This window comes from Meles meles, chromosome 14 (genome assembly GCF_922984935.1).
Source record: "Meles meles chromosome 14, mMelMel3.1 paternal haplotype, whole genome shotgun sequence".
In the NCBI taxonomy this organism is placed as follows: Eukaryota; Metazoa; Chordata; class Mammalia; order Carnivora; family Mustelidae; genus Meles; species Meles meles.
In genome coordinates this window covers 67,833,067-67,857,962 of record NC_060079.1, presented here as the reverse complement: position 1 = coordinate 67,857,962, position 24,896 = coordinate 67,833,067, and the positions used below count along the sequence as shown (strand labels likewise).

The window sequence follows — 24,896 nt, the reverse complement described above, 5'->3', positions numbered from 1 at the left end:
AATTCTCTTTTCCATTTCTTTGTACAACTCACTTTTGTAAAGCTTTGACCTGCACTATTCTACCAAAATTGACTCCTGTAGGTGTGAGTAGTGATCTCCATCTGGTTGCCAAATCCACTGGTGAATTTCAGCCCCCATCACAGGTGCCATGGCGCAGCATTTGACAGTTGTGTCTTCCCCCTTCCTGGATACGTTTTCTTTACTTGATTTTCCAGTACATTGTAGTTTCTTGGGTTTTCCTCCTGCCTCCCCAGCCATTCTTTCCCAGGTTCCCTTGTTGCTTCCCCTCTCCCACCCCTCCTTCTAAGTTTAGAAGGCCTGGGCCCCTGTCCTCTTGTCTCTAGCTACACTCGTTTTTGGGTGATGTCATCCAGTCTCCTGGCTTGAAATACTGTATGTGAGCCAAGGACTCCCAACTGCATATCTCTAGTCTAGACGTCTTTCCTGAACTCCAGACGTGTCTAGACTGCGCTCAAAACAACAGCACGTGAAATTTCTAAAACATAAGACTGTTCTAATTTATTGCTAACCAACCTCGGCTCCCACTTCAAAGAAAAAACAAGGCTCAAAAAAGTCCCACAAGGACCTGTATGATCTGACCCCTCATTACTTTCCTTATTTCCTCTTTCCTTAGTCTCCCCATCTCTCACTCTACATGATACACTAGCCTCCTTGCCATTCTTCAAACACATCAAGTGCATTCTTCATGAGAGGCTTTCTCTTGGCTATTTCCTCTACTAGAAATTTTCTCCCCCAGGTGTCCTCATGGCCAACTTATCTCTTTAAGAGCTGAACAAATGTCACCTTCTCAATGAGATTTTCTCCAGCAGCTCTATTTAAAATAACCCACCCGGCAATCTATAGCCCTCCATATGTGCTCTTTTTCCATAGCACGTACCACAGAATGTACTGTAGAAATGACTGACTTATCAGGGCACTGCAATAAGCAGAAATGTCCAAAAGTGATTGTAGGAGCTCTATAATAAAGGGTTGGAGAGTTCCCTGATCCTAACTGGAGGGCTTCTGAACTCAGGTTCCACAGGCCCATTGGATTCCTCCCCTAGAATGAGTACCTGGGGCTTCTGGGTGTGCAATTGGTTAGACTCTGACTCTTGGCATCTGCTGGGGATGTGGTCTTCGGGTTGCGAGATCAAACCCCACATCAGGATCCATGCTCAGCATGGAGTCTACTTGGGGTTCTCTCTCCTTTTCCCTCTGTCCTCTCCCCCACTCCAAATAAATAAATAAATCTTTAAAAAAAAAAAAAGAATGCCTGAAACTTTCTAAAGTTTTCATGGACTGGGTAGCTGGATTTCCTAGGGAGCAACTCTAAACTACTACCCAGATGATCTGGGACTCAAGTGGTCCCTCCAACAGCAAACAGTTGTTGACATGTTCTCACAGTAAGCAGAGAAAAAGAAAAACAGAGGGTGACACCCATTCCCTGGAATACAGACCCATTTCACGTCCAGCAGTCGTCCCTGCTGGATTACGGAAGAAGTAAGGGACCCTAGCTTAGCTTACAGGGTATCTCAACAAACCATATTCTTCATCCCATACTATGTGATGATGCATAAATTGCCCTTACTCCCCACACAAGAATTTTCCTCTTTTTCTCATTGGAATGTAAGCTTCCTCAATGGCCGGTAACTCCGTCTGTTGAATTCTAAGCAACAGAATAGTACTCAATAGATACTCAATAAATATTTGTCAAAAGAATCAAGGATAACTCAAGATGCTTTTGCCTACTGAGAAAAGTGTCATTAATGGTGTCATTAAATAAAATAGAGTGTAGAAGAGAAAAAGATGTAAAGAATAATGACTTAACTCTTTCTTTTTTTTTTTTGTTTTTGTATTACAAATCGTGCCTTCTAAGAAATATTGCAACTCCCTGTGCCTCCCAGAAAAAAACACTTGAAGTTCTTGAGCGATATGTCTCAGTGACCAGACTGACAAAAGACTATATCCTTCTCATCTGCAGTAGTTAGCTAGTGCTGCATAACAAAACATCCCATAATTTAGTGCCTGACACAACAAATATTTATTATTACAAAGTACTTTTTGGTCAGGAATCAAACAGCAGCTTAGCCAGGTTATCTCAGGTGAGACTGTCCCTTCAGCTACAATCAAGGCATCTGTCAGGACTGCAGTCATCTCACAGCTTCACTGCATGAAGATCTGCTTCCAAGGTCAGTCACATAGGTAATGGTGCACCTCTGAAAACCTGCTTCTGGGCTCACTTATGTGGGCCTCTCCACAGGACTGCTTCCCAAGAGGCTGGATGTACAAATGGGCAATGATCAGACCATCTATAAAAACACAACTCTGACAGACATCCAGCAGCAACCAGCCCAGAGAGCCAAATTGTTAACTTCTGCAGCAATCTGCCCAGGAGGCAGCAACTGGCCACAAAGGGCCAAAACTGTCAGCTTCCCTGTTTTGCCCCCGATTCCAACTTAACCCAACTGGAGAAAGCCAAATATGCTCCCCGAACCAAAAGGATGCCCTACTTCTGTGTAGTCTACCTTCAGCTCCCCCATACCAATAGCCTCCAAGTATGCATCTGAAGCCTTCCCTTTTTTACCTTGCCAAGCCTTCCCACGCCTCTGCCAACCTTTGCGTCTCTGCCAGCCTTCAGTAATGGCGACAGACTCTCTTGTCATAGCCAGTTATAAATAAATAACCTTTGCTTGTTCTCACTGGGTGCTCTTCACTGTTGCCACACTCACAACATGGAGGCTGGCTTTCCAAAAAGGGAGCAATGTGAGAGACAACAAGAGACAGAACCTAAGATCAAAGCCACACTCTCTTCATAACCAAATCTCTAAAGTGACATCCCATCTTTTCTGCCATATTCTTTCTATTAGAATTGAGTCAATAGGTCCAGCCTACACTCACATAGAGGGCATCACACAAGGGTGTGAATCCAGAGGGCAGAAATTACTGGCGGCCATATTAGAGGTTGCCTACATGTAGCTCACTTAACTCTTTGACAAACATTTCTTAGCTGCTGGCTGAGAGTTTATTTTGGATCTCAAGTATGTAAGTATAAATTTACTGAGATTCTTTGAACCAGACTATGTTTAGACTTATTCTACATTCATACATATCTTAATATAACACTATTTAAGGGAATGGTACATGTTAGAAAGATCATAACTGAATGAATATTCTTGAAAATACGCAAAGGCACATTTGGGGCTTTGGCTTGGTGATATCTAAACAGAGCTCTGCTGTGTGACCGTAAACCAACCATCTGCCTGACATTAATGTTCCCAGACTGCCACTGCCCCAGCTATTTGAGAAAACAATGCTAGATGCAAGAGCTTAATTTATTATTCATTGGCATCCAGACTATTAAAAATATTGACTCTGACTGCCAATGGCACAGGTTATCCCCTCACAATTGTACTCAAGTCTCTCTTAAGCTCCCTATTGGCTTGTACCTGTCATTTCACTGGTGCCTTTTTTTCACCTCCTGATTTTTATTTACATTTGTATTTTTGCAGTCCCTGTGCTAATGTCACAGCTTTAGAAACCCCTGGGTATAAAATATTGGCCATTAAAAACTTATTATTTAATTTTTGTGGTGGATTGAGTCATCCATTCGTTCATTCTTACTTTTATTCAATAGATGCTATAGAGTATACAATCCTGAGCTACAAGTATAGCTTATGGCATAAAATCAAATAAACACGTCACAAAACAACCACCACCACAACTGCGGTACCTGGTATAAAGGAAAAGTGTAGGGGCACCTGGGTGGCTCAGTGGGTTAAGCCTCTGCCTTCAGCTCAGGTCATGATCTAAGGGTCCTTAGATCGAGCCCTGCATCAAGCTCTCTGTTCAGCAGGGAGCCTGCTTCCTCTCTCTCTGCCTGCCTCTCTGCCTACTTGTGATCTCTGTCTGTCAAATAAATAAATAAAATCTTAAAAAAAAACATAAAGGAAAGGTGTACAAGGACATATTGATGTTCATGAAAAAAGTATTCTGAAAACCAGAGAGGAAACCATGTCATGGGCTGAGACCTAAAGACCAGAGGGAAAGATAAGGTAGAATGGCAGCTGTGAAGCCTCAAGATAGGAAGCAACTTTGTGCATTAGGGGAACTAAGAGAATGCCCGGGACTAGCACATAATATACAGGAGGAGCCCATACAGCAAGATGAGCCGAGAGTCATCAGGCCAAGGACAGACCCCACAGAGCTTAGGTTGCTTAGCTGATAATGACAGAGATACTTAAAAGTATTTACATTAGTCAGAAACAGTAATTAAACATGGGAGCTCATTAAACGTTACTCAGGTATAATAATTAAACATAGTCAGATACTATAATTAAACATAAGCTGAGTATAGCAATTCAAATAGTATTACACCAGAAAGGTCAATTTAGGTGGAAAACTGGCTCAAAATTTTCAACGATGGAATCAATTATCTGAATTAGTTGGCCTTACTAATTAAATCTTGGGAACCAACAGATCCATGAATAGACGGGGCTTCTTCCCCACCCCCAAAAGAGATGTTCCCAAAATATAAAACAAAGCCATTTGAAAGCAAGAAATATGCTATAGATAAGATCATCACACCAATATTAGGTTTCTTTTTTTTTTTTAAGGTTTTATTTATTTATTTGACAGACAGAGACCACAAGTAGGCAGAGAGGCAGGCAGAGAGAGGAAGGGAAGCAGGATCCCTGCTGGGCAGAGAGCCCGATGCAGGGCTCGATCCCAGGATCCTGGGATCATGACCTGAGCTGAAGGTAGAGGCTTTAACCCACTGAGCCACCCAGGCGCCCCCAATATTCAGTTTCTATTTGCTCTTAGAATTCAACTGAAATTGGTCATTATTGCATCGTGCATGATGTCCACTCTTTAGGAAGAATTTAAGTAAAGTGCGAGACGGCACCACCTTGTCTTAATCGTGACTGAAACAAGCATTGCTTTCAGATCAGATCTTTCTCGCTGTTTTCAGCTTACTCTCTCCAGTCCAGCCCATCATCAACTTAAGTGTATTAGTGACCTTTTAAACTACTTTTTTAAAAAAGAGTTTATTTATTTAATTTAGAGAGACGGAGAAGAGGAGGAGCAGAGTCCACGCTGAGCACAGAGCCCACATGGGGCACGAGTCCATCGCCCTGAGATCCTGACCTGAGCCAAAATCGAGAGTCAGAAATTCAACTGACTGAGCCAGCCAGGCACTCCGAACATTTAAACTTCTGAAGTATTCTAGAAAGAGAAAGTACTTGAAGACAATATGCATCGCATGCTATGTTGTTTCATAAAACATGAAGACATGGTGCACTCCTGAATTCCATAAAACAGCTAAATAATTTATGAAAATATCTGGAGAAGGTATAGTCCACCTTGTTATTCTTTTTTATACAGACTGTATAAATACATATGCAGATAATGTTCAAAAGTAACCATTGTGTCTGCACACACACATCACGGAGTCTCTCTATATTGTTTATACATAACCTGTGCCGTGTGATTTTTGCCTGCAACCAATTTTTCAAGTTTATCCTATCACCCGCCACCTTGAGTTTTCATAAACATGTAACTTAAGCAGAAAGATCACCATGTTTGAAGGCGCTTCAAATTTAAAATGTCGGAACCTGAGTTTAACATCTCCTTTCTCCACCAAAGTGCCCAAGTCTGCTTCTAATTCCCCAGTGTCGGGTTTCTCAACCTCAGTGATACGAGTGGGGTAGGCTTTGTCGTTAGGGCTGTCGTGTGCCTGGTAGGGTACTGAGCAGCAGCCTCGGCCTCTAGCCAACAGAAGCCAAAAGAATTCCCACCCCAGTCCATGTTACGACAATCAAAAATATCTCCAGACAACACCACAAAATATCTCCAGGCATTGCCAAATGTCTCCTGGGAGGCAAAATCCCCCAAGTTGGGATCCATAGGGTTAACCCTTTTCTTTCAGGTTCATAGCACCAGCATTCACCCGGTTTCCCAAAACATTTTGAATACTACCATCCTGGACTCCCCCTGCCCTTCCTGCGCTCTTCTCTCTCCTGCAGAGAAGATGACCCTTCAGCCTAGCTACGCTCCTAGGGCAAGCCTTTACTGTCCTTTATCAATTACACCAGCCGACTAGCTTGTCTCCCTACTTCTGATCTCACCTCTTTAATTCACCTTCTTTCTCCTGCCAGTGTGATCTTGCAAAAATACAAATCTAAAACCAAAACAACTTTGCTTAAAATATTCAGTGGTTTCCCAACATCCATGATATAGAGTATAGGAGTGTTACATATATTATACACACACACACACACACATACACACACACATATATTTATATACTTATATTTATGTTATTTCTATAATACATATATATTATATATGTTTTATAAAATACATAATATATGTAGTATATACCTGCATATATATATTTGGCATCTATACACATATATATACACATAATGTGCTTATATACACATGCACACATATATGTGCACGATATGTGTATATGCATCCATACAAATTCATTTATTCTTCACTCTGACCTTGTGAGGCATCTGATGCTTTTGTCCCCACTTTCTAGTGGGGAAACTTCCAGATGCAGAGACGAAATCCCTTTTCCGTGCCTTATATTCTGTAAGCAACAGAGCCTGGATTTGTTCTCAGGTCTCCACTACCAACCTTGAGTTCTTTCTTGCTACACTGTATTTGCCAGCCTCCGTATTTAGGTTCATATCGCCAGTACCTAGCCCTCTTCTTAGAACGTTACGGGTACTCCATAACCCTTGTTGAATAGATAAACACACTAAATAGGTATGGCAGGAAAGACACAGATGGTGATTTTTGGAGATTATCCAAAAATAAGTAATTACAAAGAAGGGAGAGTTTCAACTGGCTTTGGACCAAGCCCGGGTCAGTCATGGGTGGGAGAGTCATGGATGTTTTAACAGAGGCTTTGAGATTTCATCAAGGTCTTTACCAAACAACTGATGTGATTTTATAATACAGAGTTTCTCTGATAAATAAATAAATAAATAGATACATACATTTGTGTTGTTTTTAAATATTTTTCCAAGACCTCATATTTATCCATCTTTATAATAATATCTTTGAATAAAATCTCATTCCTATCCAACACATAGTTCTCCTAGTATATTTTATGACAGTTAAGCGAAAATTGGGCCATGGTATTTTATTATAGCCCCACCCTATACTCAGTAATCTTTGTTTCCATCCCAGGACTGATTATATCCTTCAATAATATTTTTGGTGAATTGTTGTTTGCCATTTAACGTTAGGTGATACTCACGCATGATGCCAATAAGGGTATTTCAAAAAAAATCACATGAACATCTAACAGAGAGCACACACAACTAAGACAACAGGGAATTTAAATTCAGCCATCAGTTTAAGTGTCTTAATTACTGCCCATTGCCCCTTTTGCCACTCTTTCTGGAAAAAGAATACAAAAGACTGTATCACCTTTCAAACTGGTTAGTAACTATAGTGAGAAGAAACAAAGCACAGGGAATTTTGAAGGGGCAGAAAAATGCATGGATTTCTCAATGACATAACGATCTCGAAAAGGATTTTCAGGTATGCAGAGATCACCTCGGCTATGATCTGTATTGATTAGGGGAACTAGTAAACAATGCGCTGCGTGCTGTGCAGTTAAGAGACTTCATAATTTCTTTCACCTCAACAGTAGAGATTCCTCTGGGAGTTGAATGCCAGACAATATCTTCTCCTGATACATAGCAGTTTTCACAATCAGGCAATTAACTCCATATATTTTTAAAATTTTATCTTTAGCTGACAGGCATTTTAAAAAGGTTTTTCTCTAAAGTCAAACATACTGGAATATTTATTTATTGTTGCTCTGGGACTCATATTTAATGATATTTTCATCAATATTTTGTATTCTATTTAGTGATAAAGAAGAAAACCAATAAATATTTTGTACTCTACTTGGCAAAGTACACATTGGGAAATCTGCCTACTACAAAATATTTATTGTTTTCTCGTGTTTTTCAAAACTTCAAATGTCCTTCAGGATCTGTACCTTTTATTATACAGCTTCTAACTCATTTTTGTTATAAAATGGATACATTAAATGGAAAACTCCTTTGAAATGTATATTAATGGCATTATGCATACAGTTTCACTAATCATGACTTCTATATGGTTCTATAGGTTTCCAGAAGGTTCTAAATTGAAGGGTCAGGGAGCCTGGGTGGCTCAGTGGGTTAAAGCCTCTGCCTTCAGCTCAGGTCATGATCCCAGAGTCCTGGGATCGAGCCCCAGGTCAGGCCCTCTGCTCAGCGGGGAGTCTGCTTCCCCTTCTCTCTCTCTCTCTGCCTGCCTCTCTGCCTACTTGTGATCTCTGTCAAATAAATAAATAAAATCTTTAAAAAAATAAATAAATAAATTGAAGGGCCAAAATTGTTTATAAATTTTAGAATGTGCTTATGTATGTTTATCTAAGAATTGGTTGAGGAAATGTCAGTTACTGTATAAGCTATCTTGTTTTAAATTCTCAGAATCTTTTTTCAAGCTAACTTTATGGTGATTGTAAAATGAAAAAAAAAAAAAGAAATGACTACAGGCTTCAATATCATGCAGTCTGAAATTACATAACTCTCATATCACATTCTCATCTGCACCTGATACATGGAGAAAGCCATTCATTCAGTCTGTGAGTCTCTGAATAAGTACATATTAAGTACCCTGAAGCAAAGAAAATTCAACAAGACATATTTAGTGCCATCAACTGGATTTCAGCTCTACAATAGGGGAGAACCATGTAAAGAAATCATTGCAATACTGTGTATCAGATGCAATGACAGGCCTAGAAGCACTGCTTTGAGATCATTATAAAAGAAGCAGGTGATTCTCTCTGTGTAAGTATGTAGGAGGAGAAGCAAAGTCAAAACACAGGCTGAGCTGCTACTGAGTATAAGCCTTAATATTGGGATAAAAGCATGCAATAAAAAACAAAGAATAGAGGAAATAGAAATTAAGCTGAAACTGTAAAGGGCCAGGAAATTGTGCAAAGTTCACTATGTGAAATATAACTTTCACCAAATGAAATCTTGCCATTTGCGACAACGTGGATGGAACTAGAGGGGATCATGCTTAGTAAATAAGTCAATCGGAGAAAGACAACTATCATATGATCTCCCTGATATGAGGACGTGGAGATGCAACATGGGGGGTTAGTGGGTAGGAGAAGAATAAATGAAACAAGATGGAATTGGGAGGGAGACAAACCATAAGTGACTCTAATCTCACAAAACAAACTGAGGGTTGCTGGGGGGAGGGGGGTTGTGAGAGGGTGGTTGGGTTATGGACAAGGGGGAGGGTATGTGCTATGGTGAGTGCTATGAAATGTGTAAACCTGGTGATTCACAGACCTGTACCCCTGGGGCTAATAATACATTATATGTTTATAAAAAATAAAAATAAATAAATAAATTTTTTAAAAATTGGAAAAATAAAAACAGATGAGGAAAAATATTAAAATACTCATAGTTTAACCAGAGACACATTGTTGATCTAAAGTGGATCCTTCCTGATATATATATTTTAATAGTTCATATTATATAAATATACAAATATATGTTGCTCAGTGATTGAGTTTCATGGGGTAATATATTGTTTACTTAACCAATCCCTTATTTAAGAATATTTATAGGGGTGCCTGGGTAGCTCAGAGGGTTAAAGCCTCTGCCTTCGGCTCAGGTCGTGATCCCAGAGTCCTGGGATCGAGCCCCGCATAGGACTCTCTGCTCAGCAGGGAGCCTGCCTCCTTCTCTCTCTCTGCCTGCCTCCGTCTGTCAAATTAATCAATAAAAAATCTTTTAAAAAAAGAATATTTATAAATTTTCTTATCTTTTTATACTTGTACAAAATCACTTTAATGAGCATCTATTTCCATACAAGCATCTTTAAGCACATTGCCTATGTTCTTTAAGGTAGAATTTCTGGGTCAAACTGCATGGAAATTTTAAAAATTACAGACATATATCGTGTTGTCCTACAGAAAGGTGATGGTGATTCTCACTTTATATGCCAGGAATCCCCCAAGATTCAGCTTAAAATGTGGATCTTTCCAATTCAAAATCTTAGGGTGCCCCTAAAATCTCATCAAGCTGGTAATGCCTTCTTAAGACATAATCAGAAAGAGAGACACTCAACATACAAAGAGAGCCATGGTTAAGATAGGGGAGTGAGGATAGGTGGGAGAGAGGAATAAAAAAGGGACACAGGAAAACTTTTGGGTTTGGGTATTATTTGAATGGACAGGTTCAGTACTTAGATGTAGATGATGGTTTCCCCTGTTTATCCATATGTCAAAACAAATCAAATCATACATTTAAAATATGTGTTTTATTATAGATCAATTATACCTTTAAATCTCTTTAAAAAGTAACATCTGATACAAGATGTAATTTAATTAGTTGTGAACCATCTATGATGTCTTAACTTAGGAACCTGATGAGATTTTTTATAAAAATAATGGGAAAAGAGGGGAAAAGAGGAAAGAAGCAAACTGTTTTCAACTTGTCTTGTCCTGGACAAGTATCTTTGATTAACATGAACAGCACTGTGCAGAAACATCCTGTGAGTTGACCAGCGAGCTAGCACAGATTGCTGGACTTTTAAAGATTGACAGAAGCGCTTCTCTGCTGAATGGCGTAGCAATAATCCCAATACACTAATAGATATGGGAGGCCAGACCTCCTACATCAGAATCCCTGGTATAGAAGCAAGGAATCTGCTGTCTTTCTCATTTCCAAGTTCTCCAATAAAACTTTGGGAATTAATATCAAGTAACATCCAAATCACTTTACTTTAATTCACTCTCCAACAAGCTAACTTTTCCATGACTTCATCTCCTGAGCAGACAACTTCCTACCAGTCACCAGAAGAGTGTGCCAAATAAAAACACATGTTTAGAATTCCATAATTAACATAATACATTTATTTTATAAATCAGTTTCTTTTAAACCTGACACTCAACTGATTGATTCTGGGGAAACTAATAAAGTTGTGTGCTTAAAGATGCAAATTTAAAAAATCGAATCTTAGAGAAGCAGTGAAACACCCAAATTTAATCATCCTCTGAGACTCTGGTCGTCACCATCTGAATTACAATAATATTTACACAGACAAATTTTTTAAGTTGATAATTTAAAATATATGAATGGTTTCATAAGTTGACGTGCCCAGGTACAGGTAGTTAAACTCAGGATATTAGTGGAGATATCAGAGATACAGCAGGGAAAGGTAATGCTGATAAACCAAAGTGAATTTCAGGATTCTGTATTACGACCAAAAAATCTATTAGATACGTTTTCGTTCAGAATGTGAGGAGACTATATGCACCATTTAATGAGAAAAAAGGGTGTCCATAATTTGAGAACTTGAATCACTCTGACCATTTCTGCAGAAGGTTGAAAGCCACATGCATTTTTGGGAGGTATTTATACTTACCTGGTGGTATGCTAAAACTCCTAACTGTTGGATAAAATTCTTTATAACCTTTATATATTAAGGCAGTCAGCAAACTAATAATGCACTCTCATAAAACTCTTGCCAGTGTAAATCACTACTGAGAACTCAGCCTGACATTTGGATTACTTGGATTTATATCAATGACTTACTGAATATTCAGCAATGTTAGAAATACACTCAATATTAATAATGACTTTGAAGAGAAAGTCTTGGCTGAAAACTGCTGGATAGGTTTTGAAATGAAAACTTAAATGGGGGCACTGCGTGGCTCGGTTGGTTAAATGTCAGACTCTTGATTTAAGCTCAGGTCATGATCTCAGGATCGTAAGATCCAGACCTACGTCAGGGCTCCAAGTTCAGCATGGAGTCTGCTTGAGATTCTCTCTCTCCCTGTGCCTCCCCCCCACCTCCCTGCCCTCTCTGAGATAAATAAATCTCAAAAAACAAAGCAAACAAAAAAAAATGAAAGATTTTTTTTCTATTTAACCATGAAATTTTATAATTTCAGTAAAACCAATAATATTTTTCCCAATGTAGGACAAATGACTTTCGAACTTCTGTATTAAATGCTTATGAGAATTTTGTACCACGAGCATTCATAGTTCTTTTTCTATTTACTTTCTCTGGAGTCTAATATGGAGTAGTCAGACATAATTAGTACCAAATATCTGTCTTTACTTTCAGGTTAAGAAAAAAATGTTTTTAGTGGTGTTAATTGAGTGCATGTTGAAAACCAAGTACCTTCATTATACTTGACAGGCTCCCGGCAGGTTTATTTTTCTTTCAAAGTTTTGTTACCTTGTCTTGCATTGTTTTGTTTGCTTTATTTTGTTTTGTTTTCCTACATAAAAAATTAAAATAGACAGTAAAGCAAGTTTAATGGAAAGATGTTTGTGGTATATAGTCAAAAGAAAAGAGTACGTTTTAAAGGAGTGTGTTTAGTGAAGAAAAAGTCAATTTCCAAATGTTACGTACTGCATGACTGCACTTAACATTCGTAAATGGACAGGACTGTAAAGATGGAGAACAGACTGCTGCGTAGGGACTGGAACTCGGGGCAAGGGATGGGCGAGCTACAAGGGGTAGCAACAGGAGTTCCTCTGGGGTGATGGAACAGTTCTACCTTGACTGCTGTGATGGTTATGCCAACCTAAACATGTGGTCAAATTGCATAGAAACATACACACACACGTGCGCATGCGTGCACAAGTATGTATGAAAACTTACAAAAGCTGAATATGGTCTATAGCCCAGTTGACAATATTATTCCAAAGCCTATCTTCTAGTTTTGCCATTGCACTATATAGTATGTGGGATGTCACCTTTGGAAGAGGATGAGCATAGGGTTGAAGACAACCTACGCACTATTTTTGCAACCTTTCATGAGTTTATAATTATTTCAAAATAAAGAGTTTCTTTATAAAAGCTATGTCTGCATTTTAGAAAACTGGCTATAGTAACCAACAGCAGTAAAATTTAAGTTTTTGGTGATTTGTTGCTGCCTGGAAAAACTCCACCAAATGCACATGATACGTTTGGGATAATTCTGAAAAAAAAATCCATGTGGAATACACTAAACTTCCTTTGAGAAAGCACTGGGGCCGGGGTGCAGCACACAAGGGGTGTCCACAGCCTTGCTTCAAGCTGCCACAGCTCAGGTAAACAGGAGGTCCCTGGAGCCGCTGATAAGCACAGATACGCTCTGCATGACATGCTGTGGACAGAACTCATCGTGCTTCCACGCATCACTCTTGACGACAATCACAGGGCAGTTTGCAGTGTAATCCAGAGTGAATAGCCCTGAGGGTTGGTCAGTGAGGGTTGGTCAATGTTACGGTAGTTCATGATCTCTTAGTAATACCAGGAAGGGGCAACCAGTAGTATAATAAGAGCAGCAGGTGGCTCACCACTTCCTACGGGCTGGACCCTGCTGCAGGTGAGCTCATTGTACGGTCCACCAGCAGCTGTGTGGAACCACACGGAGCCAGTCTCGGCTACATAAGGTGGGGTGTCCAATGAGAGACAGTAGAGAGACATCTCTCAAGGACAGACAGAGATGTCACTCCACAGATCTAAGAGGCCACGGCAGAGATACTGCGAGTCAAGTTCCAAGGTGTTGGCAGTGATGTTTCCTTTTGCTCTCACAGTCCTTGTGCAGTGCCTGACACAGACGAGATTTAAGTAGATGTACAGAAAAATGAATGGTGATGATATATCTGAGTGTGTGTGTGTGTGTGTGTGTGTGTGTGTGTGTGAATGAGCAAGTGTGCATATGTTTTATAGTAAGAAATCTGTATGGTACAGCACAAAGTTAACAATATTTCTGGATTTTAGAATGATAGAGAATTTACTTGTGCTTTTTTCTGTTACCTTGTCTGTATTTTCTACTTTTCATAATAAACATTCTGTACTTCTAAAATAAAATAATAAAAGTAGTCTGAACCTTAAGAGGCCTTCTTAGTCACTACCTGTATCCAGAAAAACCAATTATATGTATCAAGTAATATCTGAATTTACCATTGTTTAATATATAAGAGAATGGCTATTTCACATTTTACTTTGATTTTTTTATGGTACTTAACTTGCTTCATTACAAAAACAAAAACTATCTCAATGCAACTGAAGGCAGTACTATTTTGCTTTTAATGGGAAGAAAAATAGTGCTACTCACATAATAAATCTTTATGTCCAACACATAGCCCCAGGGTCTGGGATCGTACCTGACATAAAATCAATTTGCAATAAATGTTGGATAAATGAATGAAAAGGCTAAAAGGAAGCATCCTAGAACTGAAATAGCACTGCGTACACTAAGGAATTTTTCCATACTAGTATATAATCTTACCAAAAAGTTCAAATGGAAGTGAATCAGCACCAAGTGAACAAATGTAAGGAAAGCTTCATAGAGAAGGTTCCTTGAGCTGGAAGGGTTCCAGCAATGGTGAGCACCTTTCAGATTTGACAATGACACTGTGTTCAGAGAACAAATGACAGGCCCCCATTAATGGCCTCATGTTTGTTTGAGTATAGGCCTCTTTGGCACATGGTTGTACTGTCACTGAAACGGTGTGTTGGTATGACCATTAGTTTTACATGTCAGCTCGACTGGGTCAAGGAGTGCCCAGATATCTGGTTAGACATTATTTCCAGGTGTGTCTATTTGGGTGTTTCTGAAAGTGGCCAGCATTTAAATCAATGGACTGGGTAAAAATATGTCTCTCCCCAGTGTGGGTGGGCATCATCCCATCTGCTGAGGGCCTGAAGAGAACAAAATGGCAGAGGAAGAGAGACTGTTGTCTCTCCCTGTTTGCTGAACTGGAACATCAGTCTTCCGTCTTTCAACTGGAAGTTCTACTATTAAACTTCACCATTTCAGACCTCTGGACTGGGACTAGAACTCTATCACCAGCTCTTCCGGGTCTCTAATTTACAGTCCCAAATCCAGATTATGGGACTCAGTCTCCATAATCACATGAACCAATTCCCCATTATAGACACATATCCTACTGGCTCCGTTTCGCTGGCTGAACTCTTAACTAATCCAGTCGGGCAGGGTCCTCTAAAATACAGATGCCAATACAGGATTACTTGTAAGGATCGTACCAGGGATATATCTGTAAGAGAAAATCGGGAGGGAGTCAGGAAGTGCGGGGAGAGCTTTCAGACCGTGATGCATGTCAGCTCCACAGTGAAGGGGAGAATGTCATGGAGAAGTGCTGTCATCTAAGGAAGATTCAGCAAGGCTGTCATGGCAGCGAGGAGCCGAAGTCAAGAGTCACAGGAGCCCCTCTGGCATCTCCTAGAAACAAGCCTGACTTCATCTCCCTGCCACAGGCACTCATGGCTGCTGGGGAGCAGCCCACGCAGGCGTAGCCTCAGTAGGAAGGGAGTAACAGACGTCCCAGCTCAGCGTCTGGGCCCTCCCTCATCAGGTGAGCCCCCTGCAGCTGGAGATCTGTGAGGCCGACTCCCATGCAGACCTAAAGGTTTCTATCAAACAATACCTTCAGAGATAACCTTTTACTTTAATGACATGGAACATAAATTTTCATACAAGGTTCAAATGCAGAATGTTATACTATCAGTGACATGGTTAACCTACAGGGGCGTACTTTCTCCGTGAAGTAACAAGCACTTTTCGTGGATGATTTTATATGGAAGTTTAGATTACTTTTATTCTTGATATGTTTGCCAGAAGTATGCCCTGCACAAGAACAGAGTACACACTCACGTGAGCGAATGTTAGAGGTAGATTTGAGATACACACACACATACACGCACACGTGTATACACCATAACATATTATATGATGTTGCTTAGTTGGCTACTTCTCTCATAAATATTTTCATTCATTCCTTTGTTTGAATATCCCCTTAACTTTAACGAATGATAATTTCATGAGTAAGTTACGAAAATTTAAAACAAACTAGTGATCACCAGTTTGAATCACAAATGTCCCTAATTCTTTCCCCTTTACACACACTCACCCGCTCACACTGACAGAAACATATACTTATTTTTATGAATTCTACACCCTCTTTTAGTCTTGTCTCAAATGACTGTTCTCTTCTTTTCCAAACAATGGAGGCATATCGCTTTATAGAGTGGGGGTGGCAATCTGCTTGTGCTATACCATGAGCAGGGATTAAAAGTAGAATCGATGCCTTTTATGATTTGTGTCTCGGGTTTCTTAACAGATTGCTGGGCTAATCCTCTGTACACAATAAATATTTCACTGATGGTGAAAAGTAAACCCATAAAGTCACTTATGAAATGTTAGACTGAGAATTTTGAGTTCTTTATCCGCTTGTGTCCTTGAAAAAATGTAATTTATGCTTTGTATTATTTCAATAATGGTTTTAGATAACCATAATCTAAAGGTAGATAACCATATATAAATGTCATTATATTTATTTAGTTTTCTGACAGTAGAAATGACATCGATAGTTGAAATACAGAACTTATCTCGATATAAATGCTACACATAACAACAAATGTAAAAACACATTTCCCTAAATGTTTAAAAAAAAAAGTGTTCTCATCCAACCATAAGGAGGACTCCTTTTCCATATCAGGAATCTTTAAAGTAGTTTTAAATCGGTATTAAAGTAAATCTTTTGGCAAAGATCACTATTGTATAATTTGGGTAAAGATCCTTTTCTAAGGTACTTTGCTTTAAATATCCTGAGTCATCTTTTTCCCTAATATAAGACTTCTGGACTATATCTTTGCAAACCCTTTACCAAAGCTTACTGCTGAGTTTAGCCACTCCTCTTTCATTATACATAGGTATACAACAACACTCAGAGACCAAAAAAAAAGATCAATAATCTGATTTATTTTTATTTTCCTTAGATGAAGGATGTTGACATAATAGCTACGATCGACATGTTACCAAGTTACTTAGGACAAATGATCACCTGGAGGTCTGGTCTCTCTCATTGTTACCCCAAGTGTGGTTCTCAGAAGGACCAGTATCAGTATCAACAGGACTCTTATTAAAAGTGCAAATTTGTGGGTCCCACACAGATCAACTGAGTCTCCTCTGGGGTACAGCCCACAAGATTATATTATAACAAGTTCTAAGAGTGACTTTTTGACAAAATTAGAGAAATCCTGCTCCACATGACAGCACGGGTGATTCACAGACAGAGAAACATAAATTTGGATGATTGACTAGACTTCACCTTTCATGTAACACTTCAGCAATATTGCAAAAACTATTGTAGAATAAGGAAATCCTTGATCATCAAGGCTTCACCCAATCTTACACAAGCTTCCAAAATCATTTCTGTCATAAATTCTCATGATGTAGGCATTAACAAGGGCTTGAGGAGTACCACCACCAGGAAGAGGAGCAAGGTCTGGGTCTCCTTACTGACGTGCACTGGTAGGGTTAATCAGAGTCTGCAAGTTCACGGAGTCAGAGTATAAAATACTCACCAGGAAGAGCGCGATGAAAGTCAAGACCAAACTACCGTGCTCAAGTGGGAAATGCAGAGGTCAAAATCAAAGGGCAAAACTGGAAGCAGGAAAGGTGAAATAAAGCATGAGTTTCAAAGTCAAGGTAAAGAATACTGAGGTCAAAGACGAAGCTCTAAAGAAGGAAGAAAAATAGGATATTGCGCTGGCATCAAAGGAAAGAAGTTGAGTCCCTCAAGCACCAGTTGAAAGAGTTTTCTCTAGCCTCCTACACAATTTGTCTTGATTCCTTCTGTCTATCCTAGGGCACAGTCATGTAACAAGTGATAAAGCCAAAAAAGAAAATAAACTTCCCAAATCCTCCCATTCAGCCATCATTCAGTAGATACACACACAGCTTTATGAGAATGAAACCTGATATTTCATTACATTTATATCACTTAATTCCACCATCGCCCAGCAAATTTGTTTTAAAATGTCTTTCTCACTTTGAGGGAAAAGATGTTATGTTCTTATTCCCTTAATAAACAGTGTATTTTGAATTTTGTCACAATTCATTCTATTGTTTTTTTGCCATGACCTTTTCAAAGAGTGCCTTTTTACAACCACAAACATAAAAGCTATTTTAAAGTATATGGTATATTATTCTTTTCTAAAGAGAATGCAAAAAATCCAGAAGATTTGTTTCTTAATAATAGCTAAAGGTTTTAAAACAAAAGACAAGTTAAAGCACCAAAAAATATGTAGCTCTGCTATAAAAAATACGTAAGTATATAAAGCACATAATAAAATATACATTGAGTAACAGAGGAAAAAAGAACAGGTATTGATTAATAAAGGATGCTAGAGGTAAAAACCTATCAAGAAAAACTGAAGCGTAGACCAACAAAAAGTGGAAATGGAAAGGGAAGATTAATAGAGATGTACCCAGTGTCCAGTAATATGAGGAACTGATATTGTGAAAATTCCAAAGACTGACCAAACACATTACTGCTCTTTAGAGACATGTTTTTCTAGAGCAAGTCAGAGTGCTGATTTTGGAGATAGGGCACCCACGTTCATAGGCTGATTCTGCTGGCCACCATCTATGTGGCCTTGGGCAGACACCTTCAACCCTAAATAACAAGGTAAAAAAAAAAATAACACATACTAAGTAGGGCTATTTTTTTTAATATTTTATTTATTTGACAGAGAGAAATCACAACTAGGCAGAGAGGCAGGCAGAGAGAGAGGAGGAAGCAGGCTCCCTGCAGAGCAGAGAGCCTGATGTGGGGCTTGATCCCAGGGTCCTGGGATCATGAACCAAGCTGAAGGCAGAGGCTTCAGAGCCACCCAGGCACCCCTAAGTAGGGCTATTTTAAGTGTTAAATGATTTAATATATGTAAGTGCCCTAGAACAGAGCTTACAGAAATCAGTTAGTATTAGCTAGTATCATAAAGAAGCCCTGTACAATAGAAACAGAATGTATGCCAAATGCATAATGTCAATGTTTCCAGTAGCCACAACAAAAAAGCAGAAAGAAACAGATGAAATTGATTTTACTAATATGTTTTATATGGCCCATCTTATGGTTTGGAAATGTATCCCCCCAAGATTCATCTTATGTTTAATTACCAAACCTTCAATAGCTTAGAATATGACTTTGTTTGGAAACAGGGTCATTGAAGATATAATTAGTTATGTTAGGATAAAGTTACATGAGAGGAGTGGGCCCCTAATCCAAAACAACTGGTGCCTGTATAAGAAGGGGAATTTGGACACAGACATGGAAACAGGAAGAACTCCATGTGAAGATGAAAGCAGAGATGGGACAATACCTCTAAAAAGCAAGGAATGCCAAAGACTGCAAACCACCAGAAGCTAGGGGAGAGACATGGACAAATCCCTCCTCACAGACTCTGAGGAGCCAACCCTACAGACACCTTGATCTCAGACGTCCAGCCATCAGAAACGTGAGAGAGTATATTCCTGTTGTTTAAGCTACTCAATTTGTGGTTGTAGGTGGTATTTTGTTAGAAGAGCCCTAGCAAAAGAATACAGCCCAATATAATGCAAATATCATAATTTCCGTATGCTATCAACATGAAGCATTATAAATGAAAGATTTGCATTCTTTTTGTCACACCACGTCTCCAAGATCTGGTGTGCATTTTACACAAGAGCACATCTCAATTTCTACTGGTCACATTTCAAGTGGCCAGTCACAATTTATGACCAGTGGTTCCCTGGTTGGATGGTAATGTCTTAAACTATGCCATGGGGTGAGAACTTAAACTCCACTCTTGGCCCATTACTTTTATCAATATAAGAGTTGCACCATTATACTAGAAATAGAAATGTTAGCTGGCATTGGAATTACTATTCTCCTGATTACCAATCTCCAGTCTGTTCACCCCATCTGTCCTTACCTTTTACTCTACCCAGAATATTCTGCACAACTCTCTTGCCGCCTTGTTTTTAAGTCACCCCCTCTCCTTAAAAACCCTATCACTGACTGAAACTATCCTGTCACTGCTCTCTCCTCCATCCCCATGCTCAGGTCAGCTACACTGCCAGGGGAAAAATCATACCTCACCAAGAACTGGAATGCTAAGCCACCTCTCTTTTCCCTTGACACAGCCTTCAATAACAAAGCCTCCAGTAATTTGTGTGTCAACCCGAGCTTCTCTTCATCTCTCTTCCTGTGATGATTCCAACTCTCTTCCTGTCTCTGAAGAAATGGGAGTTGCTCAGTTTGCCGGGATTCAACAGCGCACTCATGTGTGTACATCCGATCCCCTCCCACATTCCCATGACCCATGTTCAGTAATCACCTCTGCAGGGTTTTATCTCCAATCAACGGTTTCCTTTCCAGTGTTTCTATGTCTTTAGAATAAAATGTGCTCAAGGTTCGGTCACTAAAACAAAAACACAAAAGCAAGGCTCTTCCTTTATCCTGCTGTCCCCTCTTAATCCTCTTCCCTTGTTACTTTCTCACTCCCACCATCAGCCATCTTGTCTTCACTTCCATTCCCCTTCTCTCTGGTATCCCCAACCACCTCCATGTCACCAATTTCCATGGATCCTTTCTGTGTTTATCTTTATAGACCTTTTTGTTGTGGTTTCATTCCTAGAATGCTCCCTTCCTGAGTTTCTGTGTCACCACTCCTCCTCAGGCTTCTTCACCTTTCCAGCCATTCCTTCTTGGCCTCTTCGTGTGTTACTTTTCTTCCACTGGATCCCGAAACGTGATGTATGTCAGGTTTTCCTTTCTCAGACCTATGGTCTCCTCACTGTATTTCCAGCCTTCCTTCCTCCTTCCCCCAGTGACTATCAGAACTGTAGCTTCAATCAACAACTCTCTCAGTGTTTCTCAAACTTTGAAGCCACAGATTTGAAATTCAAATGAAAATTCAGGCACCGTTCTTTAAAAAAAAAAAAAAAAAGGAGTGTATATACATATACACTCAAGAGCCTGTATTTCCTGAAGTTTACGAAGGTCTAACCTGTACATGGATGACTCTCAAATCACTGGACCTATACCATTCTTGAGATCACCAGCTCAAATTTCCACTAACGATCTCCTCCTAGATGAGCTAGATAGCCCCCAACATAATTTGGTCCACCTGTTAATGGTTGGGAACAGCCGTACCACCAACCCAGTTAATCAAGCCATAAATCTGTAATTGGTCCCTATGCATCTTTGCATCTATGCTGTTTGTTTCCACAACTTGACTGTCTGTAGTCACTCTCCACAATCTTTCAGCCTTAGTTCAGCCCTCTGCATCTCTCAGCTAGCTCCCCCTCAGAGGGATTGACACCCCTGGCTTCCCAAGTCCAATTCAAAATCCTTCAGATGGTCCTTATGGTGACGCCATAGAAAAGCACCTAAGGTTCTTCCTGATCCGGAACTTGCCCTCTTACCTCTCTAACTTGTATGTAATTGTTAGCAAATTAAATATGACACCATGTATGGGATGGGAAGTACTCGTGTCCTGTAATAAAACAAATTTTCCTATTAATTGTAAAATTCCAGAAGGTAATCTCTACCAATTTTTAATATACATATAATACTGCATCAATACTTAGGAAAAAACCTATCTGCCTATCAGAACCTGCTTTAAGTGACAGAAAGCTAACTTTTATGGGTATTATTTATTATGGTTTTTAACAAAAGACAATGGGGAGCAAAGTATGAGAACCAAAATACGTCAATACAGGAAAAAGCTGACATAGGGAATAAAGCACAGGCCGTGGAATGGGACAAACCTAGTTTTAATTCCTTGCCTTGAATTTTACTTTGGTGTCAATCTCTCTAACACTCAGTTCCCCTATTTGTAAAATGAGGATAAGAAAGCCCACTCTTCGGGGTTTTTTGTTTTTGGTTTTGGGGGGTTGGGGGGGGTTGTTTTTTTGTTTTGTTTTGTTTTGTTTTGGGAACTAAATGAAATGGTGCTTGGGAAGACCACCGAGACAGTGTGTGAGCGCTGGGTGTCTCAATAAATGGAAGCACCAGGAGAAGAATGAATTTTTGGCAGTAGAGAACCTGTCTGCTGTTCCCTTGTACCCAGGACAGGGCCTGCCCCTCTGCCTGCCACTTCAGCTCCTGCAGGACTTCGAGGGCAGCTGTGAAAGGTTAAGTGCAACTGGAATTAGGATATCAATGGCCTCAGTCAAAGTCAGTTTGTAGACTCCAGGAGACACATTTAGAGCAGCAAACGAACTATTACTACCATTACCATTAGTGCCTACATCAATGATAATAAATTCACAAAGAAGCTAGATCTGGTTGGCTTCTGAGGAGTGGCTTCTAATAGTAGAAACCACATGCAACATCATGTAAATTCCTTGAAGATAAAAAATGAGCCAAAAACTCCAGTTTATGGATGTCCAAAAATTATATTCCTGTAACATAAGTTAATCTTCTAGGATTTCTGTTCTGTGGTACTTGGCCCCACGTCCCAGGCTTTGTACCAAAGCTTCACACTGTTCCTTTGATATGTATGAGACAAAACTGTGAAACCACTTGCCAATCCAAGACATTTATATCTATATTAACTATAACAATTATTTCTTCTTTTTTTTTTTAATTTTGTTTATTTATTTGACACAGAGAGAGAGAGAGAGACAGGAAGAGAGTGAACACAAGAAGGGGGAGTGAGAGTGGGAGAAGCAGGCTTTCGGCTGAGCAGGGAGCCCAACGTGGGGCTCGATCCCAGGACCCTGAGATTATGACCTGAGTGGAAAGCCAATGCTTAACCACTGAGCCACCCAGGTGCCTCAACAATTATTTCTTTTGATAAACTTTATGATATTTCACACACTTGTGGTGAAGAGAAATCAAGACGGAGGGGCTGAAGAAATGATGATACAAACTTGTCTTAAACTGAAAAGATCTCCTACCAAAATAAATAAGGTAAAATGTGCAAAAAAATGGTCTTTATGCACTTACTGATGGAAATCACATTTTCACATAAAAAATGTTCTTTGTATTCAGCTTTGATACAAAATGGACCCAACGTTATTATTTCCTCCACTTTTTTTTAACTTCTTTAAACATTATCTCCTTTTTTTTTTATTTTTCAATGAAGAAAAGGTTTCAAATTCAAGTCTTTTTTTTTTTTTTTGCTGAATCTCAGTCTTCATGTAGACTAATTAATCCCAAATGTTAATACTTCACTTTTCAGAAAAATGAAGAGGAAAAAGGACATTTAGATATAAGACATTGATTTTTCTTTTTCCTTTTTAGGGCACTACCTACATTCAAAATAAGTTTATATTTGTTTTTAAAAGTTTTAAACTCATTCAATTCAGAGTTCTACAATTAAGCAATAACAGATTTAGAACTGTCCATTGTAAATCAAATAAAAAGAGGACAAGACGTTGGAAATAGATCCTTAAGGAAAAATCTAAAGCTTTAAAACAGGGAACAGAGAAATGGCATCACAATCCGCATATCCATATTAAGCCAGCCCTGAGATGAGATATGCAAAGCTCCAGGAGTTGAGAGTTGGCTGTCCTCATGGCCCCCAAGATGGCTCCCCTCCCTGTGCTTGTCCCATCTCAGCATTGCTTTCTACTGCTGGGTCTAAAGGCAAATGAAGCCTGCTTCTCTGGACCCTGGAATTTCCTACATTTTCCCTTTGTCATGAGGTAGTCCTTTCTTCCTCTGCTATTGACTTAGAGGACTATGCTTTCCTAAGGGGTGAGGTGATTTCTTTCTATCAACTCTCTCCAGTCAGTTCCTCACAGAGGAGTTCCTGAAGAATGTGTTGAGTCCTTGTCCCAATCCAATGTATATCACTCCTTCTTGGTCTCTATGAAACAAAACCAATCTAGGGATCATGTCAAATCGGACTTTCTGAGTCAAAACGGTTTCCCCCACCAAAGCAGCAAAGGTCTTCTGAGTTCTCTTTCTTGGCCAGCACAGTTTCTCACCACCTCCGTTCTCTGTTCATCGTCGTTATCCTTCTGTCAGCCTCGGTGTTGCCTGGCTCGTGTCTGGCCTTCACCCCTGTGGCAGCTTTTCTTTCTTTTTTTTTTTTTTAACTCTTAGAATGTTTATTAAATCGAAGATTTACAAGAAGGATGAATGAATAAAAGTGAAAATTTTCAATCAGGAAACATGAAGCTTGAATGTGTAAGGGTTTATATTCAATTTCTTCTTTTTAAAATCTTCCCCTTTAAGATTATATCATAACATGTGAAGCACTGGTGAGATCTATGTCACCAGAAATTCCCAGTTTGCTGATTTCCTGGAGATTTTTCATCCGATGATTGTACTGCAACAAGTGAGCATCATTGACCGCAACCTTGAAGTGGTCAGATTCAACCAGCCCTTGTATTTTGAATGGTTTACCACTTTCAAATGGGAAAATCGCCTGTCTTTCTTCCTTTCCCCAGATGTTATCCAGCTTTATATTGCAAACAATGACTCTCTTGTTGTCCTCATTGAAGCGTGGCTTAAAGTGGAATGCAACATCATTCCCTCTCTTGAAATCTAAAGCAAATCTGTTTGCATTGGGCTTCGTTGTGCCCAGAATTGTGATCAGCATGCGAGGCATGACTCCTCCGGGCAAGGGCAGGTCATAAGGTACAGTCAGTGGTCCAGCAGGGATGCCAAAGGCGCCAGCAGCGGGCTGGGCTCCAGGAGCACTTGGCTGTACAGGAGGTGGGTAGGCCCCGGGCCCACTCGGTTGCCCAGGGTGGGCTCCTGATGCGGGTGGTCCAGGATAAGCAGGAGCTGTTGGGCCAGGGTACGCTCCTTGAGGTGCCTGTCCAGGATAGCCGCCAGGAGGAGCTTGTCCAGGGTAGGCACCAGGATAGGAGGCCCCTGGATAGCCCCCTGCTCCAGCAGGCTGGTTTCCCCATTGACCAGGCCATCCTTGAGGGTTTGGGTTTCCAGACCCAGATAAAGCATCATTAAGTGAAAAACTGTCTGCCATTTTCCCGACGCCTCGGTGCTCGCTCGCTTGCTGCGGGGGCGGTTTCTGGTGAGGTGCTGCTATCCCAA

At 39.9% G+C, this 24,896-nt stretch overlaps 2 protein-coding genes across 2 annotated transcripts in view; both read right to left on the bottom strand.

Annotated features, from left to right (window-relative positions):
• GPC5 (glypican 5) overlaps nucleotides 1–24,896 on the bottom strand; it is a 1,459,668-nt gene that overhangs the window by 1,214,494 nt on the left and 220,278 nt on the right. The window lies entirely within an intron of this gene.
• LOC123955944 (galectin-3-like) lies at nucleotides 24,038–24,855 on the bottom strand. The gene has a single exon (XM_046028121.1). The coding sequence runs from the start codon at nucleotides 24,826–24,828 to the stop codon at nucleotides 24,073–24,075; it is 756 nt and encodes a 251-aa protein (XP_045884077.1). The 5' UTR covers nucleotides 24,829–24,855; the 3' UTR covers nucleotides 24,038–24,072.

Coding starts and splice junctions, on each gene's coding strand:
- LOC123955944 (XM_046028121.1), bottom strand. CDS start 24,828: ATGGCAGACAGTTTTTCACTTAATGATGCTTTATCTGGGTCTGGAAAC.